The 13,524-nt window shown below is 46.9% G+C and overlaps 1 protein-coding gene across 1 annotated transcript; it reads right to left on the bottom strand.

Annotated features, from left to right (window-relative positions):
• Positions 1-5,288: 5,288 nt before the first annotated feature.
• HOO65_020996 (putative cellulose synthase 2) lies at positions 5,289-7,840 on the bottom strand (the record flags this gene model as incomplete). Its single annotated transcript, XM_071006473.1, has 2 exons — positions 5,289-7,253; positions 7,319-7,840. The coding sequence occupies 2 exons, from the start codon at positions 7,838-7,840 to the stop codon at positions 5,289-5,291; spliced, it is 2,487 nt and encodes an 828-aa protein (XP_070861634.1).
• Positions 7,841-13,524: the final 5,684 nt, after the last annotated feature.

Here is a 13,524-nt window from a genome sequence, read left to right as displayed (position 1 = left end):
ACAAAGGAGCCACGTCAAACCTCGACAACTTGTATTTAGCGCCTCAAGAGAAAAGAGAAGGATCACCACGTGCTCATCCCATATTGGGTTCGACAGCTTCAGGTACTGGAACTGAGAGAACGTAATTACAGTTTCAATTTCTGAGTCGGCAATATGCAGAGCCTTCTTTGTGTAACGCTCGTGTAACGTACACATCTGCTCCTTTCCTGGCCTTACCTTTATATCGGCTGTGTTTGATGTCCACCATTAGGGTAGGATAGCTAGGACAAGATAGAATATCAGTCGCAATGTGGTATGCCCTCCGAAGATACTTCCAACGCTTGTTATTCGCTACTCACTCTTAGGTTAACCTTGGAGGGAGAAGGCGGGCGAGAGACTCTTTCTTGATCAAACATCCTCGGCATCGAGGGGCATGTCTCTGACTCTCGTGTCGCTGTTATGAGCCCTGGAGCCAGCTACACTACACGATGCACACTTGCTAGATTAGGCAAAAGACAAAAAGAAACAACGCACGAACTAAGAAGGCGAACTTTGGAGTCGAAGCAAATGCAGAATCAATGCGAACCACCAGCCATTCAAAATCTTTAAATAGCTTGGTAGAAACTACAGCATGTGAGCCAAGATACAGAGCCTAGGCTTGGCATCTGCGGATTCCAGGACACCTACCAAATACGAGTATTGTAGCATGACGAAGTTATATGGTAGTTAGTAACATGTTGTGGCTCTGGCGTTTAAAATTGCACTGTAACCTCGGCTCAGGATGCTGGAAACTTGCAATCAAGAAAGGCCAGCCCCAACCTGCCCTGTAGACAGGATTTATAGGCTTATGCTGTGCGCAACTTACGGCCTGAGCTTTCCTTTGTTACCCCTGCTATAGGTACTAAACTGTGCCGTCTGGCTTCTCAAGTGCTTCCGACATCTCAACGCATTGCTCTCTCTCTTATCCGCCCTCAGCCCCCGCCTCGGAAGATTTATTTAGCAAGGGCCAGTGGTATTTCCGGGGAACCACTCAGAAGAGGCGAGAGTTTGAGATCTTACAAATCAAATTCAAGATTGGCGACTTGAGCTCTGCTAGTCCCTCACTCCATGAACAAAGTTCTCGGGACAACGGAGTCTGAGTTTCTCTTGCTTTTTCTCTTCAGAGGGTTTCTTTAAAAAGAATGACTGACGATCTAGCCGTCATATCGGACCTGGGTTTATTGGGCGAGTCGCTCACCACTCACTCACCCAGATGCAATCCATCTTCAGACGCCCTGGCATTTGTTGAATGGTGGGTGGGTATCGTATCCCCTAGTTCCTCTGCCCATAAAAGCATTTATTCTGATAAGGGCGCGTCTAGAATTCCATAGACCACAGCTTGACGAAAAGTATTTCTGGCTGGCCATATGCAGGCAAGCAAGCTATTGGCGCTTCGTTATTTGCTATCGAGGGACACTTGTTTTCCAAAGGATGCTTTAACAGCATCCTTGACGTAGCTGCATCAAGATACAGTAGAAGCTGAAAGAATAAAAACTCGAAAATGCCAAGTCAGAGTCTAGACCAAGCGAGGAGAGATAGACACATGCATGTTTTGCTGTCTGCTTACCAGTATATTACCATGTAGTACGTGGATGTGCAGTGCAATACAACACAACAGGAGAAAACAAGAAGGGATAGATAACCATAGTGAAAAAAGAAAGAAAGAAAAACAAACAAAAGCCTAGACTAAGTTCTAGACAACAGCTATCTATCCCTTTTCCCCCACCCAGTGGAGTTTGCTTGTTATCATTATTCATGTTCATACACTACAACGCCATTATGTAGGGGGCTGGTGCTGTAGACTTGGGCAGTTCTCCCTGAATCTCTAGTGGAGGCTTCCTTTATTTTGTTTTGTTTTGTGTTTGTTTTTGTTTTTTTGTTTTTTTTTTCGTTTAATAGCAAGATGTTGTGTTGCTTCTGATGTGCCTTCATCTCATTCCGGTTCCTGAGTGCTATATATGGCTTTGCTATATTACACATGCAATGCTACAGACAATTTCACCCGCTTAAATATCATTGCAACGAAGTAAAAAACAAGCTCTCCTCCCCCTTTAGAACTTGCTTTTTTTCTTTTCAATACCAAGCCATACCACATGTTGTATCATGTGCTAATGCATGCAGTAAGACAGATAGATTCCAGAGGGAAGAGAAGCGAAAAGAGGCGAAGACTACAAGAACTCTTCATCATGCAACTCTCGCACTTGGCTTTGTTAAATGATCACGGGCTGCATCTGCATATTTCGTAGTAAACTTCCTCCTTGAACGCAGGAAAGCACAGATCTCGAAGCATCACCGTTATTGTGCTGTCAAGCCCATATGTACAACAAACAGGAAGGACATAGAAAATAGCTAAGAAAAGACAAGAAAGCCGCACGCACTGAGACCATCGGTCTGTCCTTGAGATGGTTCTAAAACTGTAGCAATTCTCTCCTAGAAAAGATGTAGGAGAGGAGCGAGAACCGAACAAGGCAAGGAAGGAAGAGAAGAGCTTTTGGCCACAGGGAAAAGCTCAGGCTAGACGTCCAAATCCTAGCTAGCAAGTTCAAAGTTAAGCGACATGGACAACAAAGAGAAGCGACAAGGGGAAACGTAATAATAAAAAGCCCTATGGGATGTCGTTGTCGATTTCCTTTATAGGTAGCTTCCTAAACAGGTAGCTTCCTAATGGGGTATTTTCCTAATAGGGCAGTTCCCTAAAAGGGTATAGAAATACGGAGCGGCTTTGGACTCGGCCTTGATGGGCAGATGACAGCAGACCAATCAGAAGAGCAAACAAACACTTATGTAAGGGAGGTTTCATCCATCCGGACGGTGGAACAAGGTCTTGGTGTTCAATTCCAAGTATACGAGACAGCCTATGAGCACTAAAGAAATATTGATTACAGGCGGTCTTCACTGTAACTATAGGCCTCATGCTAACAAGGCACATAATTCTTCTCCTTTCATTTCCGCAGTACCTTAATCTTTAGCTATACGCAGGAATTCGGGGGCTCGGCGGGTAGGGGAGAAAAAGAACAACGGCCAGGGAACAAAAAGGCCCTGGGGGGGGGGGGGGGGCAAGGAGGAACAAGTGGCGTGAGAATTTTTGTGTTGTTCGGGGGCAGAGGCAATGCAAGCCTGCGTAGCCTAGTCACAAGATAGTACATAACACAATAGACATCGTGTTCACCCTTTACCCATATGTCCCTAATACGATCAGGATTAAATTCTACGGAAGGGAAGGTGTTATGTGAGGTGAGGGTGGAGGAGGCAAAAACTAGAAAGTGGCTAAACAGCCACAGCCGCCGACAAGAAAACTATGCAAAGAGGAAGGAAAAAGGGGCAAGGAAGAGAACCCAGTATTATTGGGTACATGGCTAGTGATTTGTCTCACTGACCTGCGGAAGCTCAAGTGTGTGGAATTTTGGTTTTCATAGCGTTCTATACGCCTCTGCACTGCGCGCCCCATCAGGGAAGAGAAACTTGTGCTTTACTGGCACAAGCCTACATACTCGCGAAGAATGGCATAGCCCAAGTAAGGACTATTACAAACCGCATAAGGTTCCATGTATTTCGGGGGTTCTTTCCTCATCACGAAGATGCTCCCTGTCGGGTCGTGAGTCCTCTATGCTTCTTCTTCTCTCTTTCTCTTTCTCTCTCTCTCTCTCTCTCTCTCTCTCTCTCCCTCTCTCTCTCGTTTTCTTCTTCGCTTTCCTCCTTCCCATCCAAGCTTTGCTTCGCCCAAGCTCATTAATTCATAGACGACGGGGAAAGGGTTCACAGACCAGGTAAGGCATGATGAAGTGGAGATGGAAAGCAAAGAATCTTTCTACTTTTACCTTGCTGCCCTTTTAATTTTCCGAGAACGGACGGCCGGACATGCGGCGTTTTTTCTATTCCTCCGGCCCCGTCGGGCAAATGAATCTATGTTATGTGGCATGCGTACATAAGCATAAGCCGGGACTGGGACTCGAAGTCCCGCGTTGTCTCCAGCCCGTTAGACCAGACTTGTATTGAAAGCAGCAAGCAGTCCGGTTTGGTAGAGGGCACCAAGTTGCTTTGTAGCACCTGCTAGAACCTGTCAGCCTGTACCAACAAGACACAGTTCTCGGCAAACAAGAACAAGAGCAGAGCCTCCTGGCGTCTCGTGCCTTGCGCCTTTTCCCATAGAGTCGGTGGCTTGTCTAACTCATGGAAAATGCAGACTTGGTGCATACTAGGACATGGGGACGTAACGTAGTACATTAGTGTGCCCAACCTTACCTGTATGTACCTGTACTGTACTAGCACAATCTCACCCTCCCTTGTTATCCCTTTCTTCTCAATCCCCATTATGATGGGGAGAAAAAGAAAAGAATTTGCTTCCCCCCTTTTTTAGTTGCTTTCCTACTACCCGCGCTAGCGTAATCAGCTAGGTTAGTTTCAGTCTGTCTACAGTGTAAGACCGACTAAGGCTTTTTTGTTTTTGCTTTTTCCTCTCCATTTTTGTTGTCACTTCACTCAGCTGTAGACGCTATGTATGTAGGGAGGGGAAGGGGAGGCTCTACAGAACAAAGCCGGGACGAGATCATGTCCACCCAGAGGCAAATAGACAAACAACACACGATAAACGTCAAAGTTCGTGTAGTGCCGCCCTCAACTGCGTTGAACCTGGGCACTAGCATCTTTCAAATGCCTATATTCATGAGATAGACACACTGGTCCAGAGACATTTGGCAAATGTGGAAATTAGCACATCAGTTCAGACGGTGCCGCAGCAAACATACACTACACTTTGACACAGGCAAGATTCAAGCAGCTTAACAGAGACAAGTATTGTAGAAGAAGTATATCAGAGGTTAAGCAAAAGAAAAGTAGGGAAATAAGATAGGAAAATGAGACACGAGTTACAATCAGACAAGAGCAACGAAGATAGAGAAAGGACCAGTCCGATTCAAAATCAGTCCCAAGATAATACAACGCAAGAAACAGAGACAGATGATGACCCCCAAGAAAAGACATTTACCTCTAGGTGCACAGATGAAGGGCAAGGAAAAGCAAAACAGGAAAAAGAAGAAAAAACTGCAGACGGGAGACGGGCGTGTGGCGAGTTGCGAGTACGGTAGACGGTTTATAGAAGTCGAAAAATCAAAAAATGAGGATGACAAAACAAGAAAACAAAAAACGACAGAAGATCAGACAAGACACATGACATGGCAAATTCGTCAGCTCATCTCGCTCTTTCCCCTTCACAACAGCTATGAACAAAAAGCTATTTCAATGAGAAAAAAGAGGGTGTAAGTTTTGGGTGTTTAGAAGTACCAGAAAGAGGCAGCAAAGACAAGGATGGTGAAGGCAGTAGTCAGGGAGTACTCGAACTCGAACCACGCAGCCTGGCCAGCAAAGGCAATCTTCTTGCTCTCAGCAGTGGGGTGGGCAACACCAGTCTTGGGGTCACGGTCCAGAAGGTGCTCGCGAGGGGGCATCGAGGGAGGGTCGATGGCATAGGAAATGGGAGTCCACATGGAGTTGACAGTGAACAGAAAGGTGACAGGAGGCCAGAAAGCATGGGTGATCATACATCTGAGCTCAGCCTTGGTAGTAGTCTCGATAGCGAAGCAGCGGAAAGTAGTAGTAGTGACACCGACGAGGGTAAAGTAGACAAATACCAGGTGGAAAACCGCCATGTAGTTGATCAGGATAGCCCACAAACGGATAAACATGTTTTTGCGACTGTCGTGCTCACGCTCATTCAGGGCCGAAGAGAGCGAACCAGTGGGCTTGAAGGCCTGGGTTTGACCGCCGAGCCACGAGGGCAGGATGAAGGAACGGATGATACACATGGCAATGTACGGAGCCATCCACAACTGGTAGCGAGAGAGACGCTGGCCAGTGTGGTAACCAGCAGGGGCAAACATGGTGAGTTCGCAGATACGGTTGGTCAGGACAGTAGCCATAGCACCACGCATCAGCCACAGCAGTTGGTCGTTGTTGGCATAGGCAACCAGAGGCTTCTGCATAATCAAGACAATGGGCACAGCAAACAGAGAAATCGACACAATGATGGTGAAGAACGACAAGGCGGCGTACAGGAAGCCGGAGAAACGCTGGGCGAAAGTCATCTTCTCGACAGCGGCACCCCACAAGCAAAAGTTGAGCTTGATGGAAGTCTGGATGGTACCAATAGCCCAGCGGGTGCGCTGCTTCAAGTGACTGCCAAAGTCTTCAGGAACCGTACCGAATTGAAGAGGCTCGTGGATAAAAGCAGTGTGCCAGCCCTTGCCCAACATCATAGTCGAGGTAGCCACGTCCTCAGCTAGAGATCCAAGGGGGAAGTTGCCAATGTCATCCAAAGCCTCTCTGCGAACGATGTAGCCCGAGCCTGTACACCAAGCAACACCCAAAGAGTCCTTGACAGGCTCAACAACGTGCACGAAGAAGTCCAGAGACTGGGCCAGAGGATCAGCAGGAGGTGTGTTGTAGAATAGCTGAGGAGGGCAAGCCAGGGCCATCTTCGGGTCGCGGAGCATATGGGGCAGGATAGCGCGCAGCCAGAAGGGCTCGGGAATCATATCAGCATCCAGGGCAGCCATGAACGGGGCAGCGCCGCCAGGGAGATGGTGCATCTGCTCAAGACCATAGTTTAGGTTGCCAGCCTTGAAGTGATGGGGCTGTCCAGGGATCTTGACACGGGCCATGTAGTACAGGTTGGGGTATGTCAGAGCCAGGGCCTGGGCACCGGCTTCCAGAGAAGCAGACTTGGCATCATCGAGGATGACGACACGGAAGCGATCGCGGGGGTAATCCTGCTCACAGGCAGCACGGACAGTGTCGAGGACAACATCATCATCCTCACCGCAGCAAGTAATGAATACATCAACGAAAGGAACCTCTTCGCCCTCTAGACGAAGCATAGGCCGGTTACGCTTCTTGAACGACCACATAGTCCAGATGTTATGAGAAATGGACGGAATAGCAACACAGCACTCGATGGCCACGAAGACCCAGGCCTGGGAATACACGGTACCAGCTTTCTTCTGAGCGTCAACCATGCAGTAAACACGGTAGCTCAGATACGAGATGTACGTGATGATACTAAGAAGAATCAGAAAAGGCGTGAGCTTGAAGATGTGACGACGGAAACCCTTAATAATGTTGGCATCGTCACGCTCATGAAGCTGCAAGATGTTGTAATTGCCGCTCCAGTCGGCAGATTGTCCGGCCTCGGGGTTTTTTCCCGGGAGAAGTCCGGCAAGAGAAAGCTGGCTAGGAGGCTGCTAAAGATATAAGATGAACCAATTTTCTTCGACACAGTTATGATTGGGAGATTATTGTAACTTACCATTGAAGTTCCCCAGTCGCCCTTGGCCGCAAGACCTTGTGGGGTAGCACGGCCACGGCCGGTTGGCGTTGTCGGGCGAGAGTGGTAAGGGGTATCCATGGTCGAGGACTGGACACTGTAGCGCAGAGTGGTACTCGATCCCGGGGGGGCCCATAAGGGACCCCAGGAAGACGAGCCTCCAGACTGGCCGTCGGGGTTGTGAGGCATGACCTGGCCATAGGGGCTCATGAGCTCACCAGAACTGTTGATCTGTGATGACCCCATCTGGTAGGGAGCAGCAATCTGGGGGATTGGAGAGTGGCCCTGAGGCATCTGGGAAGGGGACATCTGCTCTGGCTGCTGCTGCTGGCCATTCTGGGGCGAGAAGGGTCTAGAATTTCCGGCAATGGAGCGGCCGAGAACCTGATTCTCCTCATAGTAGGCCTGTGGGGGAGGCGAGTTCTGGATCTCGTCAATTTCATACGCCTGCTGCTGTTGCTGCGGGTCGTAGCCTTGGTTTTGCTGAGAGTTATTGCCAAGCATCTTGAAAGCTAGAAAACGTACAATGACGGTGCACTAGCTATTCGAAAGATACCAGGTGAGACGAGGCTCAGAATTAGGGATATAGTGGAACTGTAGAAACGAGATAATAACAAGTGCGTAAAAGATGCTATAACGCTGGAGGAGATAACGATAGTGTCAATCACAACCGCTGCGTAGGTGGATGTAGAAGAGCCGGTCCAACAGACGAGTGATTTCGTCCTCGTAGAATGGCGGTTTTTGGACGGTGTTTGAGCGAGCGTAGGTAGGAAGCAGAGTCCTGATAAAGATGTTGAAGCGAGAGACGAGATGGTAATGATATAGGAAAACAAACAAAAAGTCTAGGACAGCTCACGCATATTAAGATGTACAGATACAATAAAAATAAGAGAGAAGGGGGGGGGGGGGGGGGCGATCGAGTGCGGTCGACAAGAACACACTCCGGGATTAGGAGAATGGGGAGGGGAAGAGAAATAAAATAGGAGGTTGACCGAAGCCAGTAGCGAATGAATAGTGGTGAAGAACGAAAGTAAAAAGAAGAAGGAAAAGAAAGAAGATGGACGAGGGGTGAAGAAGAGAATATCAGAGGAAGACAAAAAGGAAACCGGCAGAAAATGGAGGTGGTGAGCAAGTAAGGCTAGACAGGGAAGGGAACTAAATACACAAACAGCAACTACCACAGATAATAAAGAACTCGAGGACACGAGCAGTTGCCCCAAAGAAGCAGCAGTCAAACAAAAAAAGACAGCAAGTACCTACGAAGAGCCCGGCATCCAGCGTCCTCTCGGCGAGCCAACGTCGTCTCGGACTACACAAAAATATACATTGATAAATATGCAATAAATAAATAGCCCCTTGGGGGGAAAAAATAAAATAAATATGATAAAAAATAAAAAAAAATAAAATAAGAAATAATAATAAAATAAAATAATAAAATAAAATAAAATAACCCAGAATTTCAAAGCCACGACGTCCATCGTTTTCATAAGGTTCTGCCCCCAAACCAATGACATAACACACAACAAGAATTGAACAGTGCGCTCGCATTATTACAAAGGCAACAGCCCCCCCTCAAGCCCGCCTAGCTCTTTCCTATGCGTGCCCTGTTTTTTTCTTTCTTTTTTTCTCTCTTATAGCAGGGGATAATACGACGACCAACGAAAGCATGGATGATAGATATATTTATCATATTTTATCGCTCTGTCTAAAGGAATCATAGGCTTGACGTTGTAGAAGAATCCGCAAAATAATATTCTACCAGGTACATAAGAAGAAAACAGACCGATAAAATATGATCGTTTGTGTCGCGATAAAATGAAATATCCAATAAAAGTTGAGATAAAAGCGATCCACGGCCCTCTGCCCCCGCTGGTCAGCCTCTACTAAGGGATCCAGGATGGCGTACGGGCCTTTCCTTCCTAAAGGCTGCTCTTTCGTTCCAAAGCATAGAGATAGGGAAGGCGCAATCTTGCGTATTGCTTTCTTTACCCACTCGCCCCTCCTCCCTCCCTATCCCTCTTCCTCAATAGCAGTCTCCTTGCTCTGTTGCCGTGTATATCTCATCTCGTACACGCTCGCTCCTACTGACTGGTGTTTCTCAATGACACGATGGCCCACCAAGAATCTCGACAATCAACAAAAGGGGCTTGGGAAACTATCAGCTTAAATTCCAGGCGAGGTTTCATAAGCAGATAGGGATAGGAGAGCTGCAGAGTACTTGCCTATCTTGGCACACTCTACTCTTTATCTCGCAAGTTATCATAGTTATCATGATAAGTAGGCTGCAACCTAGTGTTCCTCGGTCTTTTGCTTTTCATTATATGCAAGCCTGTTGTTCTCGGTTTCCAGACCCGTAACCCTAACGCTGGTGTGCTGCTCAGCCCCTCCAACCCAGACTTAGTAAGGAAATGGAAAAAAATACATAAAATATAATAAAATAAAATAAAATGAATAAAAGAAATCCACCAAAAAAAATATTCACCTTAACATCAATATACACACGACTTCTTGGTTTTACTGGTCATTAATTCACTGCCAATCTCTTTTCGTGTTCCAACGACCATCTAAAGGCAAACACAATTGATCTCTATCACGTTATTTCAATTTATTCATTCCCTGTTTGCCCGCCCCTGGCTACGCCCCTGTCATAAATAAAGCCTTGGACCGCTTCAGTAGCTCAAATGCCACCCATTTCTCTTGGCCCTAAATATCTCGGAGCTCTAAAAGAGCTCTTCCCACGGCGGTACCATCAGGCCAAGCCAATGCTAACTGGCCCGTCAATGACCCAGTCTGTACGGGCCGTCCGTTATTTGGCCCCAAGTATGCGACGATAGCCACTAAATATGACTAGAGGGCAAGGCATGAGTTACCTTCATGTAAATAGGGGAGGAACAAATAGTCACGAAGTTGCCTGATATTATGCTGTCCCCCAAGCTATGCTATTCTCCTCCATGCTCGCTCCACGTACCCATACCATGTCCGATTCGTACTAGATAGCAATTGCCGTATCACTTCAGGGTCGTGGTCTCGACACCCCTTCCCTCAACAACAGAAAACCAGGTCAAGTCGTGTCTGAACTGATCGACGATCCTAGTCCAAGCGAGGCTCAAAAGCTTTTGCTTGCATTTTTCTTTTTTCGTACAGCAGTAGCCTCCATAATACCCCGACTTAGTCCCTATCGTTGCCCCCCCCCCCCCTCCCCCCGCCGCTTGGTTTATATCCACACATTAGTTCATTCTTGAGGGGCGTTCGTATTGTAAAGCAAGGGCTAAGGGCTGGATATATGCTAGACTAGACACTAAGCTGGACTTGCAGCTGAGAATTGGGCAGCATCTTGCGAACTTGGTCCTTGTTCCTCTCAATAAAGTCTTATACGCTGGCTTAGCCCTAGCCTGGCTGTTTGTGTCAGTGGGGCTATGGAGCATTTCATTAGCATCTGGGACGGAGATGGAGGAACGCTAGCCTGTTCAGGTCCATGTTATCAAGCACTTTGGACAGGATAATACGAGATTGATTGTCGGTAGTTCGAGCAAGGGGCGACGCCGCACTAGCCACGCCTTTTTTCTCTTCTTCTACAGAACCAGCGGCTTGTCATGACGAAAGAAAGAGGACTCCTGCCGGTGATGTTTTAATGTGATAGTAGTACAGGCTGCGGCAAAAACAACGCCATGAAATACACTACTACCTATTGAGACTCAGATAATATGGCTGGTCAGACTTTTGTCGAGGGCTGTTATTAGTCATGTGGCCCTGTGTGTTCGTATGAGCCCCGCCTGGAGCGTTTCGCTCTTCAGGACCCAGGAGTGTCTTCTATATGCTCTTCGAATTCACGTCAACCAAGGTTTCAAGCCATATTTTCCTTCGTGTGCTCGGGCATGTCATGTCGTGCGAGTACGATATCATGAACAAAGAAAACAGCCACATCAACATCAATAGATACACGAAACAACAGAGTGACACAAAAGGGGAATTCTAGATAGCCAATCTCTTGTCGCTTGACAGGGTCTATATAAATATCACGATACGAACAAAGGGGGGGAAGGGGGGTCTGGTCAACCGTATCGAATATATGCTTTATTCTTCCACTCACAACCTTTCTTCTCGTCGCCAATCCATGTGCAGACTGCATGTTATCAGAGAAGCGGTTTGGGCTTAACGGCAGATCACCAGGGAAAGAAAAAAGGACCAACACGAGTGAGTTGGTTGCTACACTGGTGCTTCGTATCACTTGTTTAGATAGATAGTGTCATAATTGGCGCGGCGTTCTAGTGATGGCAAATGTAACAAAGTCCAGGTGCAACGGGGGGTTCTTATTATTCTGATATCAATATTTATTCCCTAAAATAAGCAGCCATTCTGGATGATTGTTTTCAGGCGAGCCAAAGCGCTATGACGAACACTTAGTGTCATGGCTAAACTTCGAAGATAAGGCATGAGGAAGACACAAGAGTCTGTGTTGTGATGATGACATGTGTGGCCACGGGAAGTACGGTGGCGTTCTTGCTCTGCACCCCCCGGAGTGTTGACGCCATGTTACCCACGTCCAGGACACTGGCAAGGGGCAGCTTTACTCTGTCAAGATGTGCGCGGCTTCGGCTACATGGCGACATGGTGGCTAGAGCCTTACTTAGTTTGTTCAGCTGTTGCGTCTAGACTTACAAAAGGGCGCAGGAAGAACAAGCCGGAATCCAACGAGAGGTTGAGCTATTTGTGACCCACTCTAGAAATGCAACAAGAAGACGAGCATTGCAAGAGAAAATGGAGGTCGAGTTCAGGGAAGGGGCCATAGTGGATAGAACTATCGGGTCTGCCGGCGCTTGTCCGAGAGCCAACAAGCGTGTTATTATTGTTTCGAGCCAATGCTTCCAACTAAAACCCCAAGAAGCGCTCTACATGCAATCCAACACGCAGTATTTACATATTTTTGTTTCGACTTACTTGCGAGCGTAGTTTGCTGTTGTCTACTCTACGACAGACCACAGCCGTAGCCGTAGCCGTAGCCGTTGGCTTTGTTGTTGTTATTGTTATAGCTGAGACAAGCAAGTAACCAAATATAGCGGAGTAATAATTGGCAGAGACAAACGAGGCAGAAGATGGCGGGCTGTGGTCTGTCTCCCAGGCACATTCAGGGTTTAATATTTCAGATGATGGCGGTAATCGAGGCCAGTGAAGTGACAGAGAGCGAGGAGGCTCTAGCTACACCAAATACGAGTAATGGGGTTTGAGAATAAACCGAGGTCTTTGCGAGGTTGACCGATGCATAAAAAAGCTCACTTCGCATGATTGGGGGTGGTAGGGCGGTAGAACTGGCTGGGAAGTGGGTAGCAGCATCTTCGACTAGAAGGGAAGAAATGCTGGAACCAGCAGAAGCGGAAGAGATTTGTAAGAAACAGGGCTCGGTTCACAACTGTGCCCCTCTGCCTGAATTTTTGTTTCCTCTGCCTTCGAGCTCACTCATTGTTTTTTTTTTTTTTTCTTTTTCGGTTGGCCATGGCGCCTGGCTTGACATGCATTGAGGCTCGGGGAAAGGGCTAGACAGAACGGGAGGTGGGAGGGGGGGGGCCTGACGCCAGCCAGCAGAACGCGAATAGAACGAAGCGAAATACAGCAGAGAGTCAGGACAACAAGATGCAAATCGGTGGGGAAAGCGGATAACGGTACGTGGTATATTTCGCGGACATAAAAATAGCATCACGGCCGAAGACAAGAGGGAGACGAAGGAGGGGGAAGAAGGAGGAGGGGGAAGAACATACAGTGGGGTCCTCCTATGTGCTGTATGTATTTTATATGCCTTTTTATTTTATTTTATTTTATTTTTTAGTTTGTTCCCTCCTTTATTTATTTTTTGATGTTTTGAATTTTATTTCTTTTAGTTTTTATTTTATTTTATTTTATTTTATTTTACTTTATTCTCTATCCTCGATCCTTTATCCTTTCTCTATTTTCTTTCCATTTTATTTCTTTCTGCTTTTAGCACGTCCTGTTTCTTTTTCTCAGTCCTTTGACCTTTCCAGCCTTTTACTTTTATTTTCCTTTTATTTTCCTTTTTATTTTCCTTTTATTTTCCTTTTATTTATTTTTCCCATGTTTATGTTGACTTTGCCTCCAGCATTTACGGATTTTATTGCTCGCAAAAAGCTAAACGAGCAATGAAGTGTCCACTCACCAAACATTTATGCTAGTGGCTG

This window comes from Ceratocystis lukuohia, assembly GCF_044167205.1.
Source record: "Ceratocystis lukuohia strain C4212 chromosome Unknown Supercontig2_pilon, whole genome shotgun sequence".
NCBI classification, from domain to species: domain Eukaryota; kingdom Fungi; phylum Ascomycota; class Sordariomycetes; order Microascales; family Ceratocystidaceae; genus Ceratocystis; species Ceratocystis lukuohia.
The sequence above is the reverse complement of the archived record's forward strand: the minus strand, read 5'-3'. Positions and strand labels throughout refer to the sequence as shown.